This window comes from Cystoisospora suis, assembly GCF_002600585.1.
Source record: "Cystoisospora suis strain Wien I chromosome Unknown contig_1638, whole genome shotgun sequence".
Taxonomy (NCBI): domain Eukaryota; phylum Apicomplexa; class Conoidasida; order Eucoccidiorida; family Sarcocystidae; genus Cystoisospora; species Cystoisospora suis.
Window position 1 is genome coordinate 91 of NW_027154438.1, and position 13,314 is coordinate 13,404.

Below are 13,314 nucleotides of genomic sequence, written 5' to 3' on the forward strand. Positions count from 1 at the left end.
GTGTGTGACGCGGGTAGTGGTACCTATTCATCAGTTCACGAAGCGAGAGATCGTATGGTATCTACACTGTTCTCCCAGTGTTCCACGGACAAAGACAGAAGAGTACTTCTGATTCAATGCAGCAGCAGCAGCCCACGTGATCTTGTCTGAGGGGTTTTGGTCATAGTGAGTGGGCTTTGTTTGTAGAACCATGCTGATGATCATTTGGATCTCTCTATCCTCTCCGTGTGCCTGTTCGATTGTGTGTTTTTGAAACAGCGGCAGAAGAAGGAGGACTTTTCTCTTGGTGGGGAGGGGGAGCCGCCGAAACTCCTGCGGAGCCCGCGCCTGCGCCTGCGCCTGAACCTGCTGCAGCGCCCGAGCCTCCTGCTGAAGAGTCAGGAGGTTGGGGATGGTGGTAACCCTGTGGAATCTCTTGAAAGAAAAACACGGAGAAAAAGTTTTATCTCTTTTTGTCTTACGGTTTGGTTGTGTCCCTCCGAGATATCATCTTGTTATCGGCTGGTTCCGGTTGTACACACCAACAATTACAGGTTGTCCGGTCTTCTCATCCTTTTCCCTTTCTTTGTGGCTCGATGCGCCGCAAGAAAGTAGTCACAAGCTGATGTGAAGGAGAGACGCAAGAACAGAAGGTGCTCGTTAGTGGTCATGGTTTTTGAACACCAAGGGATTCTTCTGCTGAATTCTCCCTTCGTCTTATACGTAGAGAAATTCTTCGTACGCGGCGGTGCAGTAGGCGTGACTCTTCACTAACTGTTCTGCGTGCTGGGGGGGGAGGAAGGGTGGCGGTTGTCGAGGGACTAGTTATCTGACGTGGCCGAAGACACATACACTGGTGGATAGTGGCGGGATATGCCATATACACGGGGAGTCTCTTATAGATCTCTTTTGCACACAGCAGGAAAGAGGCGTAGACTTCTTAGGAAAAGGGAGTGGCAGATACATCGAAACACGGAGTTCCTCATGATTTTGAATCCCTGGTCGCTTGATCAGTTTATGCAGAGTACCGGCAGTCGGTAGCCGTGGTAAAACGCTCACGGGGAGTGGGATACCTAACGGGCGTTGTTCTTGATGGTATTTTGAAGAAGGATATGTAGTAGGGACGATGCACCTAGGCTTGTATTTTGAAGCTCTCGGAGCCAGTCACACTATACCGTTGCTTTGGTTGTATCATGCCCGAAGGATCCTCGCATTTTGAAGGAGAGTCGGTTCAGCAGGTTTTCTTCTTTTTTTTTTGCCGACCTGATTTCATTCTCTTGTCAATTCATTCTTTATTTCTGTGGGCTTTAATAGCTGCTGTTTATGACATTCCTTGAGCACAAATGCCGATTTTTTTTGTTTTTGAACTTTCCAGTCTCACTCCTTAGTGTCGATTTCACTGTCTCGAAAGTCCCTGTCCTCGAAAGGGTCAGAGGTGAAATCCATGCTCGTGCGGGGAGATTGTTTTGCTTACCGCTAAATACGGGTGGTCGGCCGTTTCAGAGGAAGACCGGACTGTTGAAACTCGCGTGCCACACCGTTCTTACTTTTCCGGGAACGACTGACTGGTCGGTCGTTCAGCAACTGCACTTGCTCCCCCGTCTTTCTGGGCTCCGAGAAACTTCCCAACCGAGGAAGAACTGAGTTAGCTAAACTCCCGGCAGAAGCGTGAGGCTGACAACTTCCTCCATTCTGTTCGGTTCTTTCTCGATGCACGGCATAGAAATCCCCGCGTGTTCGTAAGGTGGGGATGTCGTAATTGAGGACAGAGCTCTGGATTTCTGAGGAGTTGCTGTCGAGACGCAAGTGCGAGCCAAAGGCATCTTTATGCGGCTCCCATTGTAGACAGTGCCTACCATCACTGCTCTCGGTAAAAAGTCGAACAGGGAGCGAAGGCACTAACTGGTGAGACAGAGAACTGGGGTCTTCCGTATGCGTAGACAGTCCCATACGCCTGTTCCTCTAGGAAGGTGTCGCCAAGGCGGTGTGGTGCTTTCTCACGAAAGTACCCCTCCTGTGTCATTGATGATATGGAGCCGAACTACAAGCACGCAAATTCAGTCGTTGTTGCGCGCACCAAACTAAGTGTAGAATCTTCTGAAGCTTGACCATGGAACCGATAGTCTGTTTTCGCAGTATGTGAACCCGTTGTCGTTCCGGCAGCCGCACCAGGGAAGAGGCGTTTTCTCTGTTCTCGGAAACCTGCTTCCGGAGAAGTAGCTGAAGGGGTTCGCTTGGGTCTCTCGCACAGCTGCGGGTCAGCGCAATCAGTCTTCCCGAGTTTCCAGAACCCGTTACCTCGCCCCGAAGCCTCTCTTGAACGAGACCCGTAATCAACGGGGAGTGGGCCGCAAACTGGTGGGTCGCTGAGAGAAAGTGTGCATTCTGTTCGCGGGGCTAGAAATCCTGATGCATTTGATGACAATCATTTTCCTTGCTTGATCAATAGGCGGCTCAAATGACTCCCCAGAATACGTAATGCTTTACGAGAGCTCAAAAACTAGACGGTGCAGCCCCCTGAGGCACATTGAACTGAGAGGGTGCTTTGCGGGGGTGATTCGATTTCCCGCGCCAATGACAAAGTCATGAATTACAGCCTGTGGTGGGCAACACGTACAAATTGGCTACACACCCGGGCTCCGATTTTGACTGCGTCTGCACACTTCTTTATGCCTTTTAGCTAGGAGGTTTAGTCTACGTTTCTTTGAACATAAGGGCCATGTCAAAACAGGTTCCTCTTGGAAAACGAGAAAAACCTGGTTGCTCTGTTGCTCCTTGGCGAGTGATCGTTCTTTCGGAGCGTCTTCTCGTCATGTCGAAGCATGCTCTGTAACACAGACTGGGACGGACTCAAACTTTCGCCGGTGGTCGCTATCCGGCGGCATCTCTCGCCTTGGGAGAAAAGACACTCTGTACCCTTTCACGTACCTGAGACGAATACGAAGTCGGTACTACCCAATACAAAGGGAAACTTAAGGCTCACCACCTTGGCACAGAACTGTGTATGCAAGGTGCATCATCGAGATCTGGAAGGAATCGATCTTCTCCACACTCCGAGTCTGCATGCGCGACGGGCAGTCTTGATGATCACGGATAGGCGCAGCAGCACAGTGTTTTGTGTGTTTTCTTTCTTCTCGTTCGCTTTTTTCCTTTCCCCTTTCTTCCGATCTCAGTCACCTGCTGCCGAAATGACTGACCAGGATCGCCGAAAACAGATCGTGGTAGGCCGGCCACCAGAGCTATGCATGGCAGGACCAAGAATTCGCAGTTTGCAGCCGCAAGATCGACAGGGTCAGAACAGGCGTGAATCGCAGGTTTTCCATGCTTTCTATTATGCATTTCAAGACCGCGCAGACCAAGACATGAACAGTGTTTGCGAACTGATGCTTTTCACTGCAGAGGACCAAGTTGCGCCATGCCTCTACCGGTCGGACTATCTAGCGCTATTGAGTAGTCGGTGTCTTCCTCTTTACATCTCGTGCTCGTGGTGTAACGGGTCACTTGTGCAATGAAGGGTATAAGGAAGTCAGTGCATGACCAGTTAGCCGACTTCCCTTCAACGGGATGTCCTATAAAGACCTGGGCCCAAGCCGCAGCCGGGACCATAGAAGCCCCTGCCAAGCGAGGCGAACGGGTGTGAACTTTTTGTGCGGGCTGACACCATACTTTGACGAGTCTCAAGTATTCTAACAGCCGTGCATGCGGCGCCCTGTTGTTTTGTTTTCTGCGCCATCAGGCTTACGCGGCCGTCGATAAGTATGTGAAGACAGGAATGCGCCTGGGCTTGGGGACAGGAAGCACAGCAACCTTCGTTGTCGAACGTATTGGACAACTGCAGAAGGAAGGCAAGCTCGCAGACCTGTTGTGTGTACCTACAAGCGAGGCGACTCGTGCTCAAGTACGTCCGAAGAAATTTTGCCGTTCACTTCAGTAGAAGGCGTCCGCCACATCACCGCGGCATCCGAGCTGTTACTAACTACGATTACTACTGCCTTGCGGAAGCATCATTGCCAGAGCATATCTGCGCGGACTATGTGCATATGTACATACGGACGTATATATATATCTGTATGTCCGCTGATAATGTCTTTGCGTATTAGTAATGATATATATATATATATATGCAGATAGTAGATCCTCCATGTGCACCGGCAACTCAGTCACACCGCGGCAACACCGCGCCTTTTTGTTTCTATCTCTAGCAGTTCATGATCCACCCGGCGTACGAGATTCTCAGACATCGTACGAGCGTTGGTTACAAAGAGCCCCGGCGGCGGTTAATATTCGGAGAAGGATTTGAGTCCACTTGCTGCGTCGTTCTGCTAACAATCCCCCAGCATAGTCCTGCGCACGGCTATAACAGCACCAGAAAAGCACTGCACGGCTGATGAGGCGGAATCCTGCCTTCTTCCTCTCTTTGTGCCAGAAAGTGACTAAGCCCTGTTTCGTGTACATTTCATTCCTATTGTGAGGGTTGGTAGCGCCCTCAGAAAAGAGAGATGATGGGGGACTCTACATCAGACGTGATACACGCATCAACTGCTGCGTGTGTCTACAGATCGTGTCTTGTGAATAGACTCCGCACGCACATGATAAACAACTCGCGAACGTGATATAAAAACTAGTACGTCAGGCGCGTCTTCTTTCACAGATGTCTTTTTGCTTTGACTAGTGATCCCCCGTGTTCCACAGCTGTGCTAAGATGTTGTAGCAATGTCTAAATCCTTACTGATGAATGTGTTACTATTGCGTACAGGCCGAGAAGTGCGGGATTCCTTTAACAACTCTCGATGGAGTCGACAGAGCGCTGGATCTCTGCATCGATGGTGCCGACGAGATTCTCCTTCCTTCTCTCATGCTTGTAAAGGGAAGAGGCGGGGCCTTACTTCGCGAAAAGATGGTTGCCGCGGCTTCGAAAACATTTCTTGTGGTAAGAAGATAGATACGTAGTGGTATATCGTTATGGGCTTCGCTAAATGCCCTGCCAACGAAGTGTGTCCGGTGGATGGGTGTCCAGACACCGAAGGTTGTATGTACCGGGGAAAGGGCAGCTAGAGAATATATCAGTGAAGCAACTCAGCAAGTTATTTGGTGGTGTGGGGCACTGGCGTCTTTGTGTACATACACCGGGGTGTTGCGTCTCGTGACGTTTTTCCTTGGCTGAATCAGCGCATTCAAGCAGAAGTATCTCTGTGTATGGCAATGAAGGGGCTGGTCTTCGGAACGGTCTGTTTCTACGTTTCTTCAGCTTACAATATTTAGCTCGTGTGATGTCTGCATGTATTTCTGAGTTTCTAAAGGCAGGAGATTAGTAGTGATGATACCCGCCTTTATTGCTTTAGCATGGCATAGCGCCAACGTGTGGCGGGAAGGAGAATACGCACCTCCTGTCACCGAGCGAACACGTCGACATGCCAGAGTACATCGAACCAGAAGCCATACATCCTACTCTATAACAACATTTTGTCTGCTTCACTTTCTCCGTCGTTGCCACACAATGCAGCCTGCCTTCACTAGTACCTCCGCTTTTTCCTAGATTCTTCTTTACGCGAGAATCGGCAAGGTTGAACGACTCTGTCCAAACACCAAGGTCTGGTGTATGCTGTCCTATGTGTAGTGGGACGCACTGGCCAGTCCTCTTATCTCTCTTTTCACTCGCGCTGCCTAAGCCTCGGTTTCCTTATCTTGCCTCAGGTGGCTGATGAGAGCAAACTGGTAGAGAAGGGGGTGGGATCGACTGGAGGTGTTCCGGTAGAAATCACGAAGTTTTCGAGTGAACACACACGACGACTTCTCGAGAATCTTCCTTGTGCCCAGCGACACGGTGGGAAGGCAAAGTTCAGGTTGCAGAAGAATGCAAAAGAGGAGAATGTGGAGAATCGTTTTGTCACGGACAATGGAAATTTCATTGTAGACCTGCATTTTGAAACGCCTGTTGAAGACATTCCAGGCCTTCATAATGCCATCAAAAGTGTAAGTTTCTCTTTCACATGTTATTCGACCGTACAGACATCTGGATATAGATAGTTAGAATAGATATAAATCGGTCTAGGTAGATCAAAGAGAACTAGATAGATTGGTAGTGTATCAAAGGTATGTGTGACGTGGGTTTTCACCCCAAGATGGATGGCTTTCTTTTATTTTTGATTCGTGTTTGGTCATTCTAACACCATTGTCATGAGGTTACCGTCGTTCTCTCCTTGTCGTAGTGGGAAGGCTTGTCCTGCTTATAACTGAAAGAAGGCTGTGTGAGCGCGGTCTTTCAAGTCTCCTCATGAAGATGCGAAACACCGATCTTGAGATAGGCTGTCACTGTGCACCTGCTCGTAGACGAGAGAAGATGGAGTGCGTGTACAGTTCTGCAGTGTATCTACATCGTACCTGTTGTCAGATTGACGTCAGTCAGTTCTCTCCTTTATGTGTGCCGTAGCAGCTCCACGTGTTAGGCTGTACCACCCACCGAGACAAGGCATAAACTTCCGGCGCGTACTTCTCTCTTCGGTCATCCGTTTCCCAGTGACTGCATCAATGCATACAACCGTATATACACATCGATCCTTTTAAAGTATATCTACATGTCAAAGGATACGCAGTTTGTCAATGATCTTTGCGCTGTCTTCCAGGTTGTCGGTGTTGTCGAGACGGGGCTGTTCATAGGAATGGCATCTGCTTGCATGATCGCGAAGAGTGATGGTTCCGTACAGGAATATCTCTCGGAAACGGTTTAAGAGAAAGGAGTCCCGTTGTCGCGAGCAAAACGGGGAATGAAGACAAGCGTCTTTGATCTATCTTTGTTCTACACATGCACCATCGCATCTCTGTGATGGATGGTTGCGTGAGGTTGTTTACTTATCTGGGAAGACATAATCACTTACCAGACCTAAGTTGTCTTTAGTTTGTATGCTTTAAAGCGCAGTGGAGACCTCTCCTTCCGGCTCTATGAACTGTGATACAATGGGGTCCTGGTGTTGGAGATCACCAGTCCGTATTATAGTCGCCGTGTATTTTCTGTCAGATCGGACAATTTCTTTCCTTCCTTTGTTTTCTCGTGTACTGGAAAATAGATCTAAAGAATAGAAGGAGATAGATACCATCACCACTGTAGCGACTAAACCTCAGATCCAAGCTTTCTCAGACCACCAGCTTCCCATTAAGTCCAGACGGGTTTCTATTTCGAACTGACATACCCCTTCTTCCTCCTTACAGCTTTCACACTGGTCGAACGCCGACGACGACGAGTGTGTCAGGATTGTAAGACAGAACGCTATAGCACTTGCACACAAAGGTAAACAGGCCGCCTGTATGGCTGTGGCAAGGCGGGTGTTTTGTGGACTTCTTGGTGTTTGTTCTTTCGTTGATCATGTTTGGGTGCTTGGAGCAGCAACTCTTGTGTTCTGTTTCCCCGTCCCCCTCCCCCCCGCGTCGGCCTTCAAAACCCAGGCGGCGGTCGTGCCTGTTAGCACGTTTCTTTGGGCCGTGCATCGGTCCAATCGCGCCTTGCTCGGACGATACGAGGCAGATATGGTCGATCCATGCAAGACTCCACAAACACATTACTACTACACGTCAATTCATTGTCTACTATGTCAAGAGAGGCGATGAAAACGGCTGCGGAGTGTGGGCAGAGGGAGGCGAATTCGCGGCACCCATCGCCTTCTGGCGAGACTTGAAAAGGCGAAAATCGGGTCAACTTAGAACAGAACACCTCCCCTAACATACAGTGTGACTCCAGCCGCCACCCCCTCCCCCCGCTCTTAACAGTGCCCGTGCAGTGGACTCGTCACGGCACAGTCGAGCTCCAGCCGACTGACTCAGAATTGGGCTTTCTGACTATGGCGACAGCCACTCTGTTAGTATATGTTCCTCCATTCGTTGCTGCTGCTGGGCATCCAACTAAAAAAGAGCTTCACTTCTTCACCGCTACAGACCTTTTGATGTTGCTTTTCTCATGTGGAGGCAACCTATTCGTTGCTCACCAGACTCTCAGACTAAACGGAGAGCACGTTTAGAGGACTTCAAAGGATTAAAAACGAGTGGCATTTGTAAAGTCTCTTTTCTTGAGTAAGAAAGAGACAGTCCTTCTTATATCCATGTATGCATGTAGACACATAGGGGATAGAAGAAGGAACATTCCGTTATTTCTGCACCCACAAAAAAAACATTGTGAAGCTGCTGGTAACCGATGACGTGGAGACTCACACATATGGCAAGTGATTTGCGGCCTTGAAAAGAGATGATAGAAGCGCAGAGGGACAACAGAGTATGAAGAGTAACGCGAGAAAAGAAGTCACTACCCAGCGTCATCTGAGTCTTGGCACTGCGAATTTCGTCTAGTTCTCCTCCTTCAGTATATTCCTCAGTATCAAACACCACCTCCTCCACACTTCGCTTCTATGCGAAGTCCGAAGGGAACTCCCCTCGACAGTCAACTGCTAGATACATATCTAGTGTGTTAGTAGATGATACTTCCGCATCTGCAAGACACAAGAACCATGTTCACATGATCGATCCATCCATTGGATAGCTACAAGCGCTACACGAACAGAGAGAGATGACGAGCCGTGTGCCGTTCCTGTCTAAGGCTCAGGGGATGCCGCTTCCGCGTGTATGGACAACGCGTGAATGCCCTCGTCAATTTCTTTCTGTAAGAGAGCGTAAATCTTTCTATGACGCTGAACGAGAGACAAGTCTTTGAACCGGGGACTAGCAATGTAGATTCTGTAAAAAGAAAGCAACACAGCAGGGCTACGCAACCAACGTAAGCACGACCCGCAGGAGGAAGGGCCCTCCGACTTGCCTTTGCGTTTTGAGCTTCTTCACTGCTATTTCTCATCTCTAGATTACCAAAGAGATCTAGAATGGAATTCGTTACAGGGAATGCGAAGTGATAAAAGTCACATTTCTCATCCATGACGATGTGACTGACGGTTCCCTCGGGACGTCGTGAGCGAGAGGGGCAAGCAAGAATGGTAGGGAAGCAAGACGTGCATGCCCGAGAACAGCCTTGAAAGGAAGATCTCGTTTTGCCTTTCTCCATACACCATACACTTCTTGAATCACCTTCACGATACAGCCGAGAAAAAAGAGAATCAATGAAAGTCGCCGAGAGACAGACGACCTAACTTGAGCGGTTAACCAGAACGGCGACACCTTGTACTTTAACTTCTTTCGCTTCTTCCCATTGCTGGAGTGAGCACAAGCTGCTCAGTTGCAGAACACTCCCTCGGCTCACAAACACGAAGTCCAGTCAAACAGTACGCTTTGTTCCCGAATATAAGGCGTCCACATCGCTTGTTGTTCGCATGCATCTGCCCATCAAGTATTTTGTACGTTTTACGTCAGCACCCCAAGACAGGTTCTCTCACAATTCTCAAAGTTTGTGTGCACAAGGGTTTACCTAGGGATACGTGCCTGTATCACAGCTATTTTTTAAACACCCAGTGAGAAGCCATCACGACGTTCAACTGAGTGGATGTTCAGTGTACGTACAGCCGCTACAACTGCATATCCCAGATGAAAGCATACATATGGTGAATTCAGTACGGCTCGAGAAAAACAACCCAGACTTCTTTTCCCAGAAACGAAACCAGCGCGGGGCGTATCGATTCCTAATCGATGAACACCTTTGGCGGAAAGGTGAACCTACAGTGTCGATGCTTGCTGGAAAGAAAACAGACCGCTATTCATAGCGATCTATGCGTGCGGAAGCAGCATAAACTCTTTACACAAGAATCATCCGAAAGATACAGATACTCTATTCGTATCTCAGACAGAAGCATCTTTGGATCGGTATACTAGGTATCTAACATCTGTCTATTCCTCCTAAGGTCGCATAATCTCCTCTCTATCTAGCACGAGTTGTGTTCTATGAGACAAGAATACACCGTCCGAGGGCTCACTCTTTTCATCAATACGCTTCTTACCTGAAATGGGTCTCGGATGATCTCAAGCCCTGAGTTGCTTCGTGCCCCGCATGCAGTAGAGTCTGGAGCAAGAAAAGAAGGGACCAACAGAGAGCATCGGTTCTTTGGGAAAGGAAGCCGTCCGTCAAGTAAAAGCCTTCGTTCGCTCTCTCTCTCTCACCCACCTTGTCCAGACTTGAACCCCAAACAAGAGAGATTCTACATCTTCCCAGAATTTTCTTGTATACGTCTGCTACGGATGACACATACACCTGAACTCTCCTCTTTCCCAAGGACTTCCTCAGTTCTCGTCTCTTCTCTCTACTCCCTCGAAACCACTTGCCCCAGTCCGGTGAAGTCTACTTTGTGTCTCTACTTCTACCTGTGAATGGAGATAGAGATTCATCGATCCGATGTCAACCCTACAGAGGGTTTCATATGTTTGCCTTCAAGAAAAGTGTACAGCGAAAAAGGAGCAGGTTCTACTATCGGCACGGCGTCGAAGTAGCCTTAGTATGTCTGTCTTCATATAGACAGACAGAAATGTGTCCGCGAGACGCATAGATTGCAATTTCACTCCACGAAATATAGCTTATTTCTTGATGCAGGATTCCCTGCTAGCAATTCGTGAAGAAACCAGGCGACTTCACAGGTGCCAGGTGATAACACAGAGACTCAACCTACGGCAGTGGACATCAGCTGGAGGAGAATTTCACACGACGTACTGACAGTGTAGGTACACTACATGTGCATAGGAATCATTTTCAACCCGCCTGTATATGTCTGCAATATTGTTGTTGAAAGCATCTAGTCTGTTTGCTTCCTTGAGGAAAAGAATGTTCGATTTCGAAATGGAATTGACGAAAGATAGAGACACCGTGTGTGGGGAGAATGGGAAAGTAAGCCCAACCGTACCTCATCTATGACGCTCAACTTGGTCGGCTGCAACGCCTCAGTGAGCTGCAGACACCCCGAGAAACACAACAGACAGAAAAGAAAACGGACCATGTGAAGTGGTTCTTGTCTTCCTGAAAATACGACAATGAATATGAGAAGAGACATTGAATTCCGATCACAAGAGTCACGGTCCCGAACCGTCACATACACTCCGTACAAGAAAAGGCATTTGTCGGCTCTTGAGTGATCTGTAGCGCACTATCTGTTGTCTCAAGGGTTGCAGCCAGCGAGCTGTTGAAGGTTCCTCTTTTTCTGGCCTTCTTGCTTAGCTCATTTAGACATGAGAAAGGTGGCTGAATGGCATCGGCCCTCATTGTACGCCAAGGGGCAGATGTCTTCTCGAAAGTGATGAAGTGCTCTCAAAAAAGCAAAGAACTTGTACCGGGCGGAACGAAGACGCACGTAGATAAACTCCCCTTCTGGGTGCACTTTAGTGACGTATGATAGGCTAGGAATCTCCAAGCGACTCCGTGAAGCACCAGGCATACCAAAGAGAACGAACAAGGAGAGAAGCGGAGTCGGGGAAAAGTTCCACACCTTCTTTTCTATTTCTAGGGTCACCGGTCCTTTCCCTGCGTTCACGGCTGGAAGATGTGTTGACTTGGCGGCTGATAGAAGCCTGACAAGAGTGGACCGGATCATGGCGGTGTCCCCACGTCTTTTTTCAGGCCTTTCCAGGTTTGTGTCATGTGAGCCTTTCAGAGCAGGATTCTTTCCTCGAAGCAGCAGAGACGGAGTCAAGAAACTACCGGCTGCCCCTGTCTCGTCGGGCAGCATCCAGGTAAAGGACGGGCTGATTAGAGCAGGGGATTGATGAGCGAGCAACAGTTGGAAACCCGGATACGGGGGACACGTAGCGCGGTAGACAAATGGAGACATGCGAAAGAAAGAAGGACCATGTAAGCAAGAGAGATAACGGTAGTGACTTCTCCCAGGTACGCTACGAAACAGGCTGTCTGCGCTACAACACGGCGAGCGGACGTGGCCGATGAATATGAGTTGTGAGCACAACTCGCTTCTGCGTGGCAAGGCAGACAAAAAAAAAGGAGAAACAGAAGGTACGCGAAGCTGCAGGGAAGAACTGTCGGTGAAGGACCGGGAGATGCCACACGATCGGACAGACGGCCATGAGATCCCTCTGGCTGACGCGTCTGCAGAGCGGCACACGAGCCCTAGTAGAGAAGAGAAAAGATAGAAAGCAACTACAAAAGGAACCGGGCGGAGTGATTCGAAGAGAAGCATACCGCGGAAAGCTCGAAAGCTTGCCATCGAGGTAACAATGTTGCAGTCGAGCGGCCGATAGATGAACCCCATACGTCTTCTACTCACAAAGATTCTGCGGGAACAAACTCTAGCATACAGAGAGCTAAAGCACTCACTTCCTTCTGCCGGGTAACAGCCCCGTCCTTCAACGAGCCGATGCACGCAAATGACAGCTCGGCGTACGCAATCTTGCATGCGTCCGCGCTCAAAGTACGAATGAGGCGCTACAACAAAAGAAAGCTCTGTCTGTACGCAGCTTTTGGCATCCGTAAATCATCGCCGCCCAGGTCCAACTGGCCGTGAATAAATACCAAAGTCCGGGGGATGGCGTTGCCCAGATCAAATGCATTGTAACCCTCTCTTGCAGTTGCCGTTTAGTGAGAAGGAAACACGCACGAATAAGAATTCGGCGTGGAAAAGGCTCAGACCCCCCAAAACGTGTCCCGTGCGGTTTCGGCTTGACCGGCTCTACGTAGAATAGAACACCGCCGGAGATTTCAGTCTCAAGTTCTCGGAAGCCTTGAGTAGGTCAGCTATTTGACAACATCCCGTAACTGCCCTCCATTTGTTTCGAAAAGTGTTGCATGCGAGGCGCCCTCGTTGCAGCCGGCTAACCGACCAGATGGGTGGAGTAGCCGTGGGGGGCGGCCCAGCGCATGAGCAAGAGAGTCTCCCGGAGTGGAGGACTAGCAGTGAAGCGCGTCCTCCTTGTTTTTGTGGGCGTTTCTGCTCGACAATAAACAACACAGCGTCAAAGACGCCGTACAGGAGAGTTCGTATTTCTCCTTTTTCTCTTGGTTGCCTTCCCTTTTTTTGCGTCCGGAAAAAATGGGTAAGGCTGGGAAAGGTACAGGCTCCTTCGGCAAGCGCCATGGGAAGACTCACTTCCTGTGCATTCGGTGCGGCAGACGGGCATACCATATACAAAAGAAGACTTGCGCCTCTTGCGGTGAGTTGGATTTTCTACAGTTTACCTGTTGCCCGTCCTCCTGTTTTTGTTCGTCTACTTCGCGTTGTGTGACACCTGTTCCTGGACTCGTCACGAACTGTGGGGAAACCCAACAAAAACATCCCGCTTCAGTAGTCCAGCGTTTTCCTGTGAAATACACGTCCTCTTTGTTAGCTTGTGGATTGTTTGCGAATGCCAGCTGTTGTATTTCTTTGTCGTGTGCGCTACTCCGAGATGTTTGGACATACAGTGGTCTGCGAGGGG

The 13,314-nt window shown here is 49.3% G+C and overlaps 4 protein-coding genes across 4 annotated transcripts in view; 3 read left to right on the forward strand and 1 right to left on the reverse strand.

Moving 5' to 3' along the window:
* Window positions 1-274: 274 nt before the first annotated feature.
* Window positions 275-1,564, forward strand: CSUI_003622 (uncharacterized protein; the record flags this gene model as incomplete). The annotated part of the gene is made up of 1 exon (XM_068063818.1): window positions 275-1,564. A coding segment is annotated over one exon (318 nt), but the record flags the coding sequence as incomplete, so codon positions are not given.
* A 1,450-nt stretch (window positions 1,565-3,014) lies between these two features.
* CSUI_003623 (ribulose 5-phosphate isomerase) lies at window positions 3,015-7,424 on the forward strand. The gene is made up of 5 exons (XM_068063819.1): window positions 3,015-3,200; window positions 3,716-3,877; window positions 4,736-4,909; window positions 5,674-5,952; window positions 6,603-7,424. The coding sequence occupies exons 1-5, from the start codon at window positions 3,063-3,065 to the stop codon at window positions 6,705-6,707; spliced, it is 858 nt and encodes a 285-aa protein (XP_067924196.1). The 5' UTR covers window positions 3,015-3,062; the 3' UTR covers window positions 6,708-7,424.
* Window positions 7,425-7,982: 558 nt separating this feature from the next.
* CSUI_003624 (uncharacterized protein) lies at window positions 7,983-12,610 on the reverse strand. Its single transcript, XM_068063820.1, has 4 exons — window positions 11,327-12,610; window positions 10,797-10,841; window positions 9,903-9,964; window positions 7,983-8,697 (listed from the first exon to the last, which is right to left on the reverse strand). The coding sequence occupies exons 1-2, from the start codon at window positions 12,294-12,296 to the stop codon at window positions 10,834-10,836; spliced, it is 978 nt and encodes a 325-aa protein (XP_067924197.1). The 5' UTR covers window positions 12,297-12,610; the 3' UTR covers window positions 7,983-8,697; window positions 9,903-9,964; window positions 10,797-10,833.
* A 169-nt stretch (window positions 12,611-12,779) lies between these two features.
* Window positions 12,780-13,314, forward strand: part of CSUI_003625 (uncharacterized protein) — a 1,543-nt gene continuing 1,008 nt past the window's right edge. The window contains exon 1 of the mRNA XM_068063821.1: window positions 12,780-13,050. Within this exon, the coding sequence (XP_067924198.1) occupies window positions 12,973-13,050 (78 nt within the window). The 5' untranslated portion in view covers window positions 12,780-12,972. The remainder of the gene's footprint in view (window positions 13,051-13,314) is intronic.